This window comes from Sinocyclocheilus anshuiensis, unplaced genomic scaffold (assembly GCF_001515605.1).
Source record: "Sinocyclocheilus anshuiensis isolate Anshui unplaced genomic scaffold, SAMN03320099.WGS_v1.1 scaffold888, whole genome shotgun sequence".
NCBI classification, from domain to species: Eukaryota; Metazoa; Chordata; class Actinopteri; order Cypriniformes; family Cyprinidae; genus Sinocyclocheilus; species Sinocyclocheilus anshuiensis.
In genome coordinates, this window is record NW_015549648.1 from 1,018,363 (window position 1) to 1,034,109 (window position 15,747).

Below are 15,747 nucleotides of genomic sequence, written 5' to 3' on the forward strand. Positions count from 1 at the left end.
ATTTATATACACACAAACACACAGACACACACACACACATATATATATATATATATATATATATATATTGACTAATATATACTATTTAAATTACAATTGTAAAAAACATTTTGATTATGCATCGTTTTATATTTTTAACTAATTTGCTTGTTTTTTAGCACAAGGCATGAATACATTTACTGTATAATGCTTTAATACTTTTAGAATGCATCATATGCACAATAATATTACTATTCCATACTGTAGAAGAGCATGTTAGTTCATTATATATACTGTATTCTGTATGTATATTTTATGTTACTCTTGCGCTTTTTTTCACTCTGTACTTTCTCTCTTGGATTTTCTCTCTTCCATTTGCTATCCTTCATCTTACCTTCCATCTGCAATGGTGTAGGGGAAGATGCGGAGATACTGGTACATCTCAACACTGTCATCGATCTTTAAGATGATTTCCTCTTTGTATTTGAAAAGAGCCAATGCATAGCGAAATATCACCTGTGAAACATGAACGAGGGATTTGGTTCAATGTTGTGTCCTCTTATTTGGCCTGTAGGCTTGTGATTTTTTGTAAAAATTATGGGAAATGTAGGTCTTTTACACAACTGGATTAGGGTCAAAATGAGGGTAATCATATTACAAACAAAACTATTATTATTAGAGACCCAGGTATTGATCTATACAGCATCTCCCCAGAATGCTTTACAGTACCTTGATGCCCTCATACAGGAAGGCGTCCCATACTTTAAACAGTATGCGTGTAGGCAGACTCTCAACGAACAACACCAGAAACCATTCAACAGTGATGAGTGACACGTCTACTTTTAGCGCTTCCAGATGAGCCGTGAGTCGAGGCAGCTTCTCAGACATGAGGTCCTTTAGCACACGCTGGTCAGCCTGGAGAGATTGGAAGAAGAAAGATTGAGAAGTATTTCAATACTTGCTTCCAAACATTTAAAAACAGTAGTGAATAATAGTCTGAGACCATACCGAAAATCCGGGATTGAAAACAAAATCTGAACCATTAAAATAAGCAGCAAGTTTTAGGATTAATGCAGAGTTCCCACCTGACAGCCCACCAGGTCTTTAGTGTAGTAATGGGGAGGCATGATGTAGTCCACAATCACTGCCAAGCACCAGAAGGCATCTTCCTCATCCTGTAGTACCAGCAGAGCAATGGCTGCCAGTCTGCACACAGTGGCATCGATGGTGTTATTTACCTTTCTTTTTGCATATAGATATTGTGGCCCTTACAGTAAACCTACACCTAACTCAGAATGTTGTTGATCAACAAATGACCAGCAGATGTCAGTACAATACATGTTATGGTATTAAATCGTTTGTATGCAGTGTTCAGCATGGCAGATGAGGCAACTATTACTTTGCATGCCATTTCTGTGTCACTTACCACATAGCTTTGGTAAGCATTGTGAAAATAAGCATTTTGAAGCCATATTTTGCCAGATTTAGCAAAAAAAAGTATTTTATGTTGGCTCGTGTATTTTATATATTAACATTGAGATTTATGTTCAATATTTAGACTTAAATTAAATGATACATTTAATATATTTATATTAATATAAATGAAATAGTTTAAATTATATAATAATTACATTTTAACTTAATAAGTGGGGGAAAAAGTAGAGAATCTGAGACCACACTTAAAATCAGCATGTTTTAATAAATAAATAATTTAATAAATAAGATACTGACTTCTTTCAAAAATTATATTATATTTTACATTATATAAGATATTATTAATTATAACATTGAAATAAAGTATATACGGTAATATATTTAATACATTTTATATTTAAAATACATTTATTTTAAATGATTAAATAAAGACATTTTTATAAAGTGGTTAGTAAATCTGCCAAAAGTTGGCACTTTTTATTTTTTTGTAACATGCATTATATTAAATTATTGTATTTTATTTATTTTTATTTTTTATGTAAAATTGTGACCCTGGACCACAAATCCAGTCATAAGTCGCACGGGTATATTTGTAGCAATAACAAAAAATACATTGTATGGGTCAAAATCATTAAGTACAGGTCATGTTTCATGAAGATTTCTTGTAAATTTCCTACCGTAAATATATAAAAACTTTTTGATTAGTAATATGCATTGCTTAGAACTTCATTTGGACAACTTTAAAGGCGATTTTCTGAATATTTAGATTTTTTTGCACCCTCAGATTCCAGATTTTCAAATAGTTGTATCTCAGCCAAATATTGTCCTATCCTAAAAAAAAACATACATCAATGGAAAGCTTATTTATTCAGCTTTCAAATGATGTATAAATCTCAATTTCAAAAAAACTGACCCTCATCACTGGTTTTGTGGTCCCAGGGTCACATTTGGCAAAATTTGGCATTTTTTGTTCTTTGTAACATACCCAATTCCCCATTTTTTTTTAAAACAAAAGTGGCCTGTTCAGTCTAAAAGCTCTTGTGATAGGCCATTACTTGTACTACTCGCATTAGTTCTATAATCACCTCTAATCAAAGCCAATTCTCTTTTTATGTCTATGGAGGCTAATTACCTGTTGAGTCCCTGTACGTAGCCGATGGTAGGGTTTTGCCAAGAGAACGCCTGCAGAACTCTCTCCAGCTTCTGAATCAAGGGGCTTGAAGGAGGGGAAAAGTATTGATTGGAGGTCAGCGTACGATCCAGGTCCAGCTGGATCTGTCTGGGCACCAGGTGAGGCGAGGTTCTGCTCTTCTCGCACAGTTCCTGATAGCGGTCGGGTTGACGCTCTTTTAGAGACTTGGTCCTAGTCTGTATAATAAAGCGCCAAACCCTCGCACGGTACTCGCGTGGTAAGCCCGTCCGGAGGAGATTCTTCAGTTCTGTGGATGAAGACAGTTCTCCTTCAGGGCGTCCAAACAGGAGCTGAGCGCAACGAGCCAACAAGAGCTTCAGGTCCTCAATTTTGTAGTCCATTGCAATCGTAAATCCATATTCATCGTAATCCCTGTGGAATGTCGGGAACTGTGAGTTCCAACATAAATAGAACTCTGACAAACATTTATATGGGGAAAATATTTGTGTTTTAAGGTCTGCTGACAGCAAGGCTCCACAGACGAAAAGAACGGTGAATAAATGATGACAGAATTTGTATTTGGGGTAAACTGATGGGACTGTTTACCTGATTAAGTTTAGTTTGACGGCAGTGCTCAGGTCTGCCCGAACTGCATCCTTAACCACCTTCTTGACCGCTTCTCTCTGCTCTGGATTCAATTCCTTACTCTCCTGGAGCTTTTGGAGGATTCCCAGGTATCTGCTTTCCATCTTACAGCTGTTGGCCTCCAGAACAGCACACTGGCACACACACAGTAACAACACTAAATCCAATTTTCAAACACTTCTTGATGTTTACTATCTCAGATTACCATCGCAAATGGCTCTGACCAATTTTAAAGCGCTTATATTATAAAAATGTAATTTCTATTGATCTTTTGATATAGAAGTGAACACACTCTAACTTTCAAAACACTATTCTCTCAGTTCACGAAGAGCCATTTAGTGTTTAGATTAGCCAATCAGTACAAAGGGTAAAGACAGTAGCAAAAATGTGTCTGTTTTTTGGTGCAAGAAACCTTGACTGAAAAATAATTTACCTTTACTATCAGACTTTGCTCCTGTTCGCAACTTTTTCTCCAAAGTGTCGTCAGATGATAGATCTCAGAGTTTAGGTACTGGTTCTGAGTTTTATATGCCTTCAAATCATCCTGAAATAGAGATATGATCACATTTTGGCTTAGTGTAAAGTTGCAATCATGCTTGGCGCAGTCATTTCAGAAGTATAAAATGCAGATAAACTGCTCATAAATAATGCACATTTATATTATTAGTTATATATTCAAAAGTTTGGGGTTGGTAAGTTTTGTTGTATGTTTTTTTTATAGAAGTCTCTTGCTGCATTTACATGATCAAAAATAAAAAAACTGTAATATTGTGAAATATTATTACAATTTTAAATAACTCTTCTATTTTAATGTATTTTAAAATGTAAGTTATTCCTGTGATGGAAAAGCTGAATTTTCAGTTTATTATTATCAATGTAGAAAACAGCTATACTGTGGTACCATACTAAAATTTTTGTGGAAATCATGATCATTTTTTCAGGATTCTTTGCTGATTAGAAAAGTGAAAAGCTTTTATTTGAAATAGAATTCTATTTTTACATTTTACATGTTGTCATCTATCTATCTATCTATCTATCTGTGTGTGTGTGTATATATATATTATATATATATATGTGTGTGTATATATTTTTTATTATATAGTATATAATAAAATACTACTGACAAAAAGGACAATATTTTTATGTAAATATAGAAAATTATATTGTAATACCATATATTTGTATGTAAAAATGCTGTATTTTCTCACTTTCAAATTCTCATTCTCGATTGTTAGCTGTTTTAAGGCCTCTGATTGCAGCCCATTGGTGCACTGCTGGTCTTCCCCACAGACTGCTAACTTCTCAGACAGCTTCACTATCACTTCCTGTTTGGCCTGATTCTTGTGCATCAGGAGCTGGACGCTCTCCTGGAGTTCGGCGATATGGGCGTCCCTCTGGTTCAGATCCCTCCGTAGGTTCTCGTTCTCTTGCTGCAGGGACTCCAGATGGTCTTGCAGTTCGGCCGCACGCCTCTCGCCGTGTCTAAGGAGCTCCAAGCGCTCCTGCTCTCCCTCAGCGGCTAGAAACTGAGCACAGGTGCGCTTCTCCAGCTGAGCAGCTTCTAGCACCTTATGTAACAGCAACACCAACTCCTGACAACACATACATATGTGACTTTCAGTTGATTAATCTTTTATGAGAAGCTGAAGTGGTTATTAACTTTCTCACTTTACCTTCTGCGCTTTGACCTCTTCTGCCAGGTAAAGTTTTTCATGTTGAAGTCGAGATGTGTCCTTGAGCTCCAGTGATGTGGACTTTTCTTTGCTACTCTTTCTGATTGGTGAAATGGTGGAGAGATCTTGCTCAGACCTGGCATTAGCAGGGGATTCTGGGCTTTGAGATGAACTGGATGTGGGAACCGCTAAAGCTAAGGAGGACGGTGGCCATGAGCATTTAAATTTGAAACAATTGTTTATTATTTTTCTAGTGAGAAAGTTGTGGTTCTTACTGGATGTCTTAGATGAGGGTGTTTTTTGTTTGTCAGTTGAGTCATCAATATGGAAAACACTTTGTCTAATTTCCTGTGAGTGCCGGTTACGGAAACTGTGCACTGTGTTCCTGTAAATCAAACATAGAGAAACCACTGAAGAATTGATTAGCAATAATAACTTCATTTTTTTTTTTTTAAGATTTATTTTTGGCGTTTTTGCCTTTTATTGATAGGATAGTAGTGAGTCAGGAAGCGAAGTGGGAGAGAGAGGGGGGATGGGATCGGGAAAGGTCTGCGAGCCGGGACTCGAACACGGGACGCCCGAAGCGCAATGGCGCTACATGTCGACACGCTGCCCACGAGGCTATCGGTGACAATAACTTCATTTTTGGAAAAAAAAGGCGAGTACAAAACTTGTTGATGATGCTAAATGTATTGTAGATGGTTGCTAGGTGGCTTAAAGGTGACATATCATGAAAATCGGACTTTTCCAGGTTTTAAGTGCTATAATCAGGTCCCCAGTGCATCTACCAACAAGGAAACGTGAAAAAGATTAACCCTACATATTGTAAAAAGGGGCATAATATGTCTCCTTTAAATTAACAGAGGACATTGTAGTCTCTAGATATGTCTTGGTCTCTTTAATTTAAGTCTGTAGGGTTTAATTGCACAATGCGCATCTTATTAACCATCAGATAAAACTCTAATCAAAGTCTACTGGATTATATCTGATAGGCCTTATATCTGAATTTCTAAGGCCTGTAAATTATCAACATGATCAAACTTTTCTGCAAAACCTGTTGTAAACAATCCACTACATTCCTTCAGTCATCTGATTGTTGTCTTCTAGTATAATTCTGAAAACTTTTTAGAAAAATCATTCTAAAATTTTAAGGTTTTTGAGGAATGTTTATTAACGTTCATCTCTCATTCATCATTGTATTGAACTGCATTGTATGTTTTGCTCTAGAATAAAAACTACAAAGCTTTCACAAAACTAAGCATTTAAATATCATCTATCTTACTTAGAAATATTAGTAAGATTGGGAGATATAGATATAGAGTGACAATTTATATTTTAATGCATTTTATTTATATGCAGTCAACTATACTTCAGAATTTTTCTGATTGTTTTTTTTTTTAAACAGGCTCCTTTGTATGCTTATGTAATCAGTTTAATCATTTTTGACATTGAAGATGATGATGAAATAGTGTTTGACGTGATGTGTTTTATTCAGAAATAGAAGCAACTTCCCACTTTCATTGAGACCGATGTGAAACTAATATTACTTCCTAATCATATATTAGATAAACTATTTGGTACAATGCCCACATTATTCAGTGAACAAAACAAGCCCATATTTCTTGGTTTATTATTAAAATAAGAATTGCCTTTTATTACAACAATAATAAAATACTTTTTTCACATACTAGGTTTAAATCCCATTACTGTTTTCTCTTATGTGATGTTGTCTAGTATGAGAACCCCTCATAAAACAACGCGGTCACTCCTATGTATAATAAAATCCCAGGAAATGACGTATATGCTTGTGGGTCTAACTTCCTTAAAATAATAATTCTAGAGAAATTCAGAGAATTACAACACAGCTTTTTTGGAAGGCACTGACACAGACTGTAAGCGTGAACCATTTTTCATTTTACCCTAGAAATATCCCATAACACCAGAATCCGTTCTGTGAGAACAGACAGAGTAAACATCATAAGCACATGTACTCACTGCAGCCCAATTAGTGGATGTTTGATTGACATGTTGAGCGGGCTGTTTAATCCAGGTGCAGGCAGACTGGCAGCTTCTTCACCCACCAGGCCAGAAGGTGTCTTCACTATGGGCAAGAAGTCAGCTGTGTAAGAGAAGGCAGAAAGTATGTTCAGCAGTGGTCGCCGTGATTTTGCCAAGTAAGACATGTTCCTGGATCAACATCTTTTGTTGATCCTGGATCAACATTACGGTCCAAAAATATAGACTAAACCCAATCCCTACCACTAAACCTAACCCTACCCATAATTTATTCCTAAAATCAGTGTGAAATGATAGCTGATTAACAAGGGTGTAGAAGCACCTAACCCTGATCGTAAGCCTAAAACAGATATTTCCTGAAAAGTTATCCCTCAATTCTGATTGGTTATTTGGAATGTTGTTCCAGGAACATTTTGTACTTGGTGAAATCACGCTCAGCAGCAAACCCACTGCGTTAAATACATCTGATAGATCAGTATAACAACATGCTTTCAGATAATGAGATTTTCTTGTTTCTTATTTGTTTGGTAAGAAAACACATGCAAACAATTTTTAATGCTGAGATCACAGTAAGATTGAATGTTTTGGAAAGAAATCTCTTATGCTTAGGGCTGCATTTATTTGATAAAAATATAATAAAATTATTATATTGAGAATTTAAAATAACTTTTTCTATATAAATATATATTTTAAAATGTAATTTATTCCTGTGATGCAAAGCATTTTCCATATTTACTTTAGGAAATTTACAAAATATCTATATGGAACATGATCTTTTCTTAATATCCTAATGATTTTTGGCATAAAAGAAAAATCAATAATTTTGACCCATACAATGTATTTTTGGCTATTGCTACAAATATACCCTGTATATATACATTAGTCACTTTTTATCAATTTAATGAATCCTTGCAGAATACATTTATTTATTTATTAATTTCTTTAAAAAGAAAAATAATCTTACTGACCCTCAACTTTTGAATGGTACAGTTAGAAAAAATAAAAAGCTTATAAAGAAAAATAAAGCTTATGCCTGTACAATGTTATTTTTGTTTTCTTCTCTATCGTGCTTTACCTATCTCTTTTCAAATGACAGAACGAAACAATGTTGTTTAGCACAGGGTGAGGTACATGTCCCAGCATGCCTGGAATTTCTAATAATCACATAAGTGCTGTTTAAAAGATCTGTATGCTAACCACAAGCTAGCATTGAGTAAAAAATAAATAAATATCCATACTGTCTGTCTTTGTCTGGTGTTGCAACATTCCAGATTTTCTACAGATTCAGCTGCTCAGACTTTAACTTCCTCATTTTCTGCATTTGACTCTCATTCGACAGCTGTTGCTTAATGCCTGAATACCACAGCTTGCGGTTGGAAGGGGATGGCTGTGAATGTAAGTAATGAGTGTGCTTTTAGCATGAGAAGCCCAACCCTGTATACTTGGATTCCTGGAAATGATGCATTTTGCATTGGAAATTAGAAGAGACAGGAAACAACTTGCAATTAATTCATTAATTAATCCAGTTATCTGCATATAGCTGGTATACACTAAAAAGCAATTAGTATCAAAGTACTGCTGCCACATTTCCACTATAATTGCCAAAAGTTTTGGGTGCCTCAAAAATGAGTTTAAATTACATTTCAGACTTCATTAGCCATATATTATGTTTTTAGTGACCAAGTGCTTTTATCATTTTCTTTAGTTTTTGTGAGATGTAGTGGATAATGAAAAAGAAAAGATGGATATCAATATCCATCCCACCCTTTTTCCAGAATTGCTAAATGTTTACTTGAAGTTTGCGGATGATTAGCAGTCCTGACATTTCCTGTCTACACACCCTCCTGCTAAAACAGATGACAGAATGAGGTTAGACAATACATGCACAAACTGGCTGGAGACCGTATGAGTCCTGATGATCTATCTACAAACTAAATATCAGACTGAGCTTTTGCAACCTCCTCCTGGGGCTACAGATCATGACTAACTATAACAATGTGGCAGAATGACGTGGCATCTGATTGGTCAATCTCAGCAGCTCCCTTGCAGCTAATCTGCTGCTTTCCTCCCTCTATCCTTGGCTCTGCTTCCTGTCTCTGTCTCTGTCTCTGCCTCTGCCCTGTGCTCATAGCCAGAGCCTATAGTTTAGTAACATTGTTTAGTAACAATGGCCTCTATTTTGGGAAAGTTATTTTATTTTGAACACCAGATGTAGGTGACTAGTTTTGGGTGTAACAACCAGTCAGATTATTGAAAGAAGAATTTATACAATTTTGAAGGTGAAGTAAAAATATTTCAGTTATATTTTCAGTTATTTCAGTTTGTTGGTGTAACGCCAAGCCAGCAGAGGGAGCCCTCGCCCGAGTACTGACCGTGCTCCACTCCCTCTGCTTCCTCTACTTCCATTTCCTGTTTGACTCTCATATAAACTGAGACCAGTCCATGTGCTGATCGTGAAGTATTGCCAGTTCATCTGCCTTACCAAGCGTTATTGTTCCTCTGTTCCTGATTGATTCCTTGTGTATGATTCTGCCTGACTTCTTGACTCACGGTATTTGTACTCTGCCCCTTTTGTTCTGACGCCTGATTGGACTGATGTTTGTGTTTGGACTCATTGCCTGCCTTTCCACTATTGTCTCTGCTTCTGCCCCTGTGTATGACGAACGATCTGCTTGCTTCTCTGACTTTGACCCTCTGCCTGATTATCGACATCTGTTTAAAGCCTTGACCTTTAATAAACTTCCGCTCATGGATTCTAACCAAACTCCAGCGTCTCTGTTACACCCCTAAAGGGGAACACACCCCCTCCTCAGCAGAACACAATTCTACAAAAGTTTTCAATCTTTCTTATAATACAAGTGACTACTGTGAAATTGAGACCAATTTACCAATCGCACAAAGACCTTTAAAATTATACCAAACATGAAGGGGAAAAACAGCAGGTTCACAAGTTACATGATATGTGGGATATGCATATTCTTAATGAACTTTGAGTGAAACCTTTTGGGGGGAAAGAGGGAGAGGCGGAGAGGGCAGGGAGGAGAAGGGGGTCGTAAATGAGCAAGGAGAGGAGGTGTTGTTTGCTCTCTTTGGAGGCCCAAAGGGGGGGTTCTGTAACGCCAAGCCAGCAGAGGGAGCCCTCGCCCGAGTACTGACCATGCTCCACTCCCTCTGCTTCCTCTACTTCCATTTCCTGTTTGACTCTCATATAAACTGAGACCAGTCCATGTGCTGATCGCGAAGTATTGCCAGTTCATCTGCCTTACCAAGCGTTATTGTTCCTCTGTTCCTGATTGATTCCTTGTGTATGATTCTGCCTGACTTCTTGACTCACGGTATTTGTACTCTGCCCCTTTTGTTCTGACGCCTGATTGGACTGATGTTTGTGTTTGGACTCATTGCCTGCCTTTCCACTATTGTCTCTGCTTCTGCCCCTGTGTATGACGAACGATCTGCTTGCTTCTCTGACTTTGACCCTCTGCCTGATTATCGACATCTGTTTAAAGCCTTGACCTTTAATAAACTTCCGCTCATGGATTCTAACCAAACTCCAGCGTCTGTTACAGTTGGCAAGGCAACATTTTTTAATGAAAAAAAAAGTGTTTATACATTATGGTAGTATTTAATTAAATTGTATTACAGTAGTTTTTAAAGAGAATCACCTTTGATGATAATGAGATTTACAAAAACTACAAAGTTAAATGCAGAGACGCATTCTGATAATAAAAATTGATACAAATGTGCTTAACTGTCTTGAAAATACTGTCAAAATACAAAAACTTAATGGTCCTAGAATATATTTTAGTAGCCTATACAGTGCTGCTTGAAAGTTTGTGAACCCTTTAGAATTGTCTATATTTCTGCATAAATATAACCCAAAAAATCATCATCAGAAGTCCTGAAAGTTGACAGAGAACCCAATCAAACAAATGAGATAAATATATACTGTCATTTATTTATTCAGGAAAATTATCCAATATTACATATCTGTGAGCGGCAAAAGTATGTGAATCTCAATGATTAGCTGTTAATTTGAAGGTGAAATTAGAGTCCATCTGTTCAGAGGTGTTTTTAATCATTGAGACGACTATCAGGTGTCATTGTGTGCCCTGTTTTATTTAAAGAACAGGGATCTATCAAAGTTTGGTCATGTTTGTGGAAGTGTATCATGGCACAAACAAACTCAGAAAAAGAGTGGATGTTGCTCATCAGGCTAGAAAAGGTTTCAAAGCCATCTCTAAAGAGTTTGGACTCCACCAATCCACAGTCAGACAGATTCTGTAAAAATGGAGGAAATTCAAGACCACGGTTACCCTCCCCAGGAGTGGTCCACCAACAAAGATCACTCTAAAAGCAAGATGTGTAAAAGTCCACTAGGTTTCAGAGGACTGCAAAAGATCATGCGGACAAGCCAGAGGAATACTGGAGAAATTTTTTTGTGGATGGATGAGACCAAAATATAACATTTTAGTTTTAAATAAGCAGCGTTATGTTTGGAGAAAGAAAACACTGCATTCCAGCATAAGAACCTGTGAAACATGGTGGTGGTAGTATCATGGTTTGGGCCTGTTTGGGGTCACACCAGATACTGAAAACAAAGATTCACATACTTTTTCCACTCACAAATATTTAACACCAGATAATTTTTCTCAATAAATAAATGACAAAGTACATATTTTTGTCTCCTTTGTTTGACTGGATTCTCTTTGTCTACTTTCAGGATTTGTGTGAAAATCTAATTATGTTTTGGGTTATATTTATGCAGAAATATAGACAATTCTAAAGGGTTCACAAACTTTCAAGCAGCACTGTACATATAATTATAGTATTTATTACATTTTTAGTTAATTGTTAAGTGCTTTTGACATTTTTACTAGTTTTTAAGGCAACATTTTGAAATTTCATTTATCATCTTTTTTCATTACTATCTTACCAGTTTGAAGGTGAAGGAACTCCTCTGGCAATAGAAACAGTCAGTTAAAACACTATTTTGGTACACAGATTCCAAGCATTCTGGAATAGTCCTCAAGATCTGACTGGTTCTGATCATCTTTCACTTTCTATTAACTTTGTATCACATGACTGGCCAAACAACTGAACTTTACTTGGAAAAATGAAGTGCATTCACCCTCTGATCATATTTCATAAACAGTGTAATTTCCATAATGCAGTAAATGTTTTTCAGTTTTCATGTAAGCAATGTCGGGTTTCATTATTACTAAGATGTATAGGCTCTTACCACGGCAGTTGTTTGCTGATGGGGTGCTTTCCAATTTGTGGCTGTGTGGTTTGGATATGGACTTATGTTCAGCATGCTGCTCCCTGTATAATGTACGTTTCAACTGCAGCTGCTGCAACCAGTACATCTGGGCATCCCTGTTAGCTGCCTAAAAACAAAATCATGTTTGAAGACTGTTGAGAGGAAAGTATTGTTGTCTTACTCAAGATGCTTGACTGTTATTCCTCCATATGTAACCCTAATGTGTAACAGTCAAAAGAGAGACTCAAGGGTGATCATATTTTAAGAATTAAGAAAAAAACATATTGACCAATGACCACTAATCAGAACTTTACACTTTATCGAAATGTGTACAGCCAGCAGCCTTTTCTCTCTGTTGATACTCTAGTATGTGGTGCGTGTAATATGAAGTGCAGTCATGTGATCACTGTTCCATTTTAAAGGCATTTGAAAGAAAGAAAGAAAGAAAGAAAGAAAGAAAGGTTTAAATTCCTCCCCCCATTTATACCCTACAATCTCGTTTTTGAAAAGCAACTGACCTTTAGAACCTAAGTGCCATAAAAAAAATTCATAAAACTTTTTTCCCCGGGGACATTCCCAGTCACATTGGCATTTATTCAATATTGTTGCAATGAAGCACATATTCCTTCCAATGCTCATTACTGTGGATTAAATAAATAATAAATAGTTAAGTGTTTATACATAATGACAGTATTTGATGTATTGTCTTCAATGTATAGTATGCTCATTTAAAGGGATAGTTAACCCAAAAATGAACATTCAGTCATTAATTACTATTTAAACTATTTAACAGATTATTTTAATGATGTCCTTACTACCTTTCTGGGCCCTGAATGTGGTAGTTCCCTTGCTGTCTATGCAAGGTCAGAAAGCTGTTGGATTTCATCAAAAATATCTTAATTTGTGCTCGGAAGATGAATGAAGGTCTTACGGGTTTGGAACAACATGACAGAATTTTCATTTTTGTGTGAACTATCCCTTTAAGTAATAAAACTAAAAGTAGTTTTTAATGAGAATCAACTTTCAGGACAATGAGACTTACAAACTACTACAAAGTTAAATGCACAGACAAATTCTGACAATACAGATTTGTGCTTCAATTTCTTGAAAATACTGTCAATTTGTTTAAGTTTTAGTAATTGTTATGCGCTGTTCTCATTTTTATTAGTTTTACTTTTTGTAATATATAAAGTACTACAATATTATATTTAATTTTCATTTATTTTCAGCTTTAGTTTAAACTTCAGTAAGTAACCAAGGCAGCATTTCTAATTTTCCTTCAAGTTTTATCTAATGTTTAAATTGTATTTTATTTCATTTTGTAGTTAAATAAAATGATTTTTAATATATTTAGTTAACAATAACAGCACTGAAATAGACTTACGTTTCTTCATATAAACAATCATGTAAAATAATCTATAGTTGTCATGTTCATCTAAGTGATTTTTTCACAATTACTGTACCAACCTATCCCAAGCTTGTCGCCCTTTGTTGCTTCACAATTCAATTTTTTTTTTAAATCTGTTATTTCAAACCATGTGATTACATTACCTTGAGAATGGCAGTGCGCTCTGGTGTCTGTATGTGAAAGGTTCCTTCCTCTCCCTGCAGAGGGTAACTGAACGTGGCACGAGACAGATCCACCTTACCCAGAGGATTGATGTCCTGTGCCATACGGTAGTAAAACAGCTGACAGCTCTTCTCCTCGTAGACAAACCAGCGGGACTTCCAGGCTTTGAGGGGTCCACCCTGCTTGTTGAGGTAGCCACATAGTTTAGTGCTGGAAGAAGTGGGTGTCCCTCTGAGGGTGGCAGAGGTCCCATCAGGAAGAGCAGCATGGATCTGGGTGTCATTCTTATCCTGAGCCCCATCTGATCGACCCAAACTCTGTTGTTGGGTCTTGTCAGAGCCGACACACTCATCTGCAGGAGATACGTGCACATCCGGTGGAGGTGGCGTGCTGGAGCTTCCATCGCTCTCCATCTGGTTATCTAAAGAGAAGAAGTAACATCAGACAAAATGTTCTTCAAGTAATCAAATGACGTCTATTAGCATAGCCACATCATAAAAATATGGTCATTTAGAGCTTCAGTAGAAGATATGTATAATACACTATCTAAATGAAAAACCATCAATATTAGGGTATGAAGGAGCAAGATAATGTGCATTTATTTTTAAACTGTAACATATTTAGATATACGTTTACCATGTGTAGGATGATGATGATGCATCAGCAAATGTGTTATGAAGGAATATAAATATAAACATTTGCTAATTTAGTTGTCATAACACAAAATGTAACATTATTCAAAAATTTCCATCTGGCCACACTACTTATTACCTATATATTCTTATTATTTTTATATTTTCTAACTGTCATTAATGTATAATAATATATCATCTGATCTATTTAAATTTCTGTTATGACAGTTTAGCTGAATAAGTGAATAACTAATGACAGACAAAGCAGAATCTTGGTAAAAGATTAATACGAACAGTACATTTATTCTATGAATTACATAGCATATTCACGTGCGCAATATTTTATTGACAACATGTCATAATAGCAACACTGTGAATTCAAACTGTATAATTTCAATCAATTAGTCTGAAATGTGCATCTAAGTTGTGGAATTATTGAATAATAACCCCCTAAATTACAAAATCTTCTTTACTTAAAAATAAAAACAATACTTTTTTTACTTTTTAAATCTAAAAACATCACATCAGTATGCCCACAAATCCCTTATTACCAAATAGACACAAAAAAACTTTTATATTTAACATAATACAATGTCACAAATAACTGTTTTCCAGAGACACAAAATTAAAGCAATTAACCTCAAAAGCTTCCAGGGGTCAAAAAAAAAAAATATATAAAAATAAGGTGGGGAGGGTAACTTGTCCTGGAGGGCGTCATGACATTTTAAATTATTTAATGTACATTATTGGACTTTCAAGCATTAAACAGTATAATGCATGTTAATGAATGAAACAACAAATAAAATGGGTAAACTCTTCGCTGTATCGTAGGTAAGTCATTCTTTATTAGTCAACACCCGTGCTTACATGCGCGCATTGTTCACTGTTTGCTGTAATAAATAAACTGAAATAAAACACACTGTTTACAGCACAGTAGTTGATAATAATCACATACCTTCTCTGTTGAAAAGTTCAGTGATCTTTACTCCATGCGTCTGTCCAGGGCGCGTCTCGTGGCACTTACAGATCTAAACAACACGCACACAGCTGCACTTCCTTCACCAGTGACTCATATTTCTTTCAGCGAGTTAAGGAAATCAGGAAATATTACACATCAGGGGCCGGTTGCACCAGCTAGACGTAAAAACGCTGGGTGTAAGCCCTACGCTGGGCTTTGCAACGTCCTGCTTTACGATAAATATTTACACCTGTTGCACCAACTGAAACTACGATCAGGCGCAACTACGCCCGGCGTAGACAATGTGCGTCCACGCCGATACATTCTCCCTCAGTTATAGATATAGCTGAGACGACGTTCAGGCCGCAATGGCGACAACTACTAATATAGAACTGAATTGCTCAAGACATAATATAAGTGAAATCACCGCGCTATGATTTCATCGAGT

General features: G+C 36.1%; 1 protein-coding gene across 1 annotated transcript in view; it reads right to left on the minus strand.

Annotated features, from left to right (window-relative positions):
* Positions 1 to 15,747, minus strand: part of LOC107660189 (TBC1 domain family member 2A-like) — an 18,124-nt gene that overhangs the window by 1,237 nt on the left and 1,140 nt on the right. Inside the window, exons 2-14 of the mRNA XM_016449440.1 lie at positions 15,297 to 15,369; positions 13,691 to 14,130; positions 12,119 to 12,266; positions 6,859 to 6,982; positions 5,139 to 5,248; positions 4,864 to 5,057; positions 4,399 to 4,782; positions 3,624 to 3,734; positions 3,152 to 3,324; positions 2,546 to 2,977; positions 1,065 to 1,185; positions 709 to 894; positions 374 to 495 (exon numbers count right to left, since the gene is read on the minus strand). Of these exons, the coding sequence (XP_016304926.1) occupies positions 374 to 495; positions 709 to 894; positions 1,065 to 1,185; positions 2,546 to 2,977; positions 3,152 to 3,324; positions 3,624 to 3,734; positions 4,399 to 4,782; positions 4,864 to 5,057; positions 5,139 to 5,248; positions 6,859 to 6,982; positions 12,119 to 12,266; positions 13,691 to 14,130; positions 15,297 to 15,369 (2,618 nt within the window). The remainder of the gene's footprint in view (positions 1 to 373; positions 496 to 708; positions 895 to 1,064; positions 1,186 to 2,545; positions 2,978 to 3,151; positions 3,325 to 3,623; positions 3,735 to 4,398; positions 4,783 to 4,863; positions 5,058 to 5,138; positions 5,249 to 6,858; positions 6,983 to 12,118; positions 12,267 to 13,690; positions 14,131 to 15,296; positions 15,370 to 15,747) is intronic.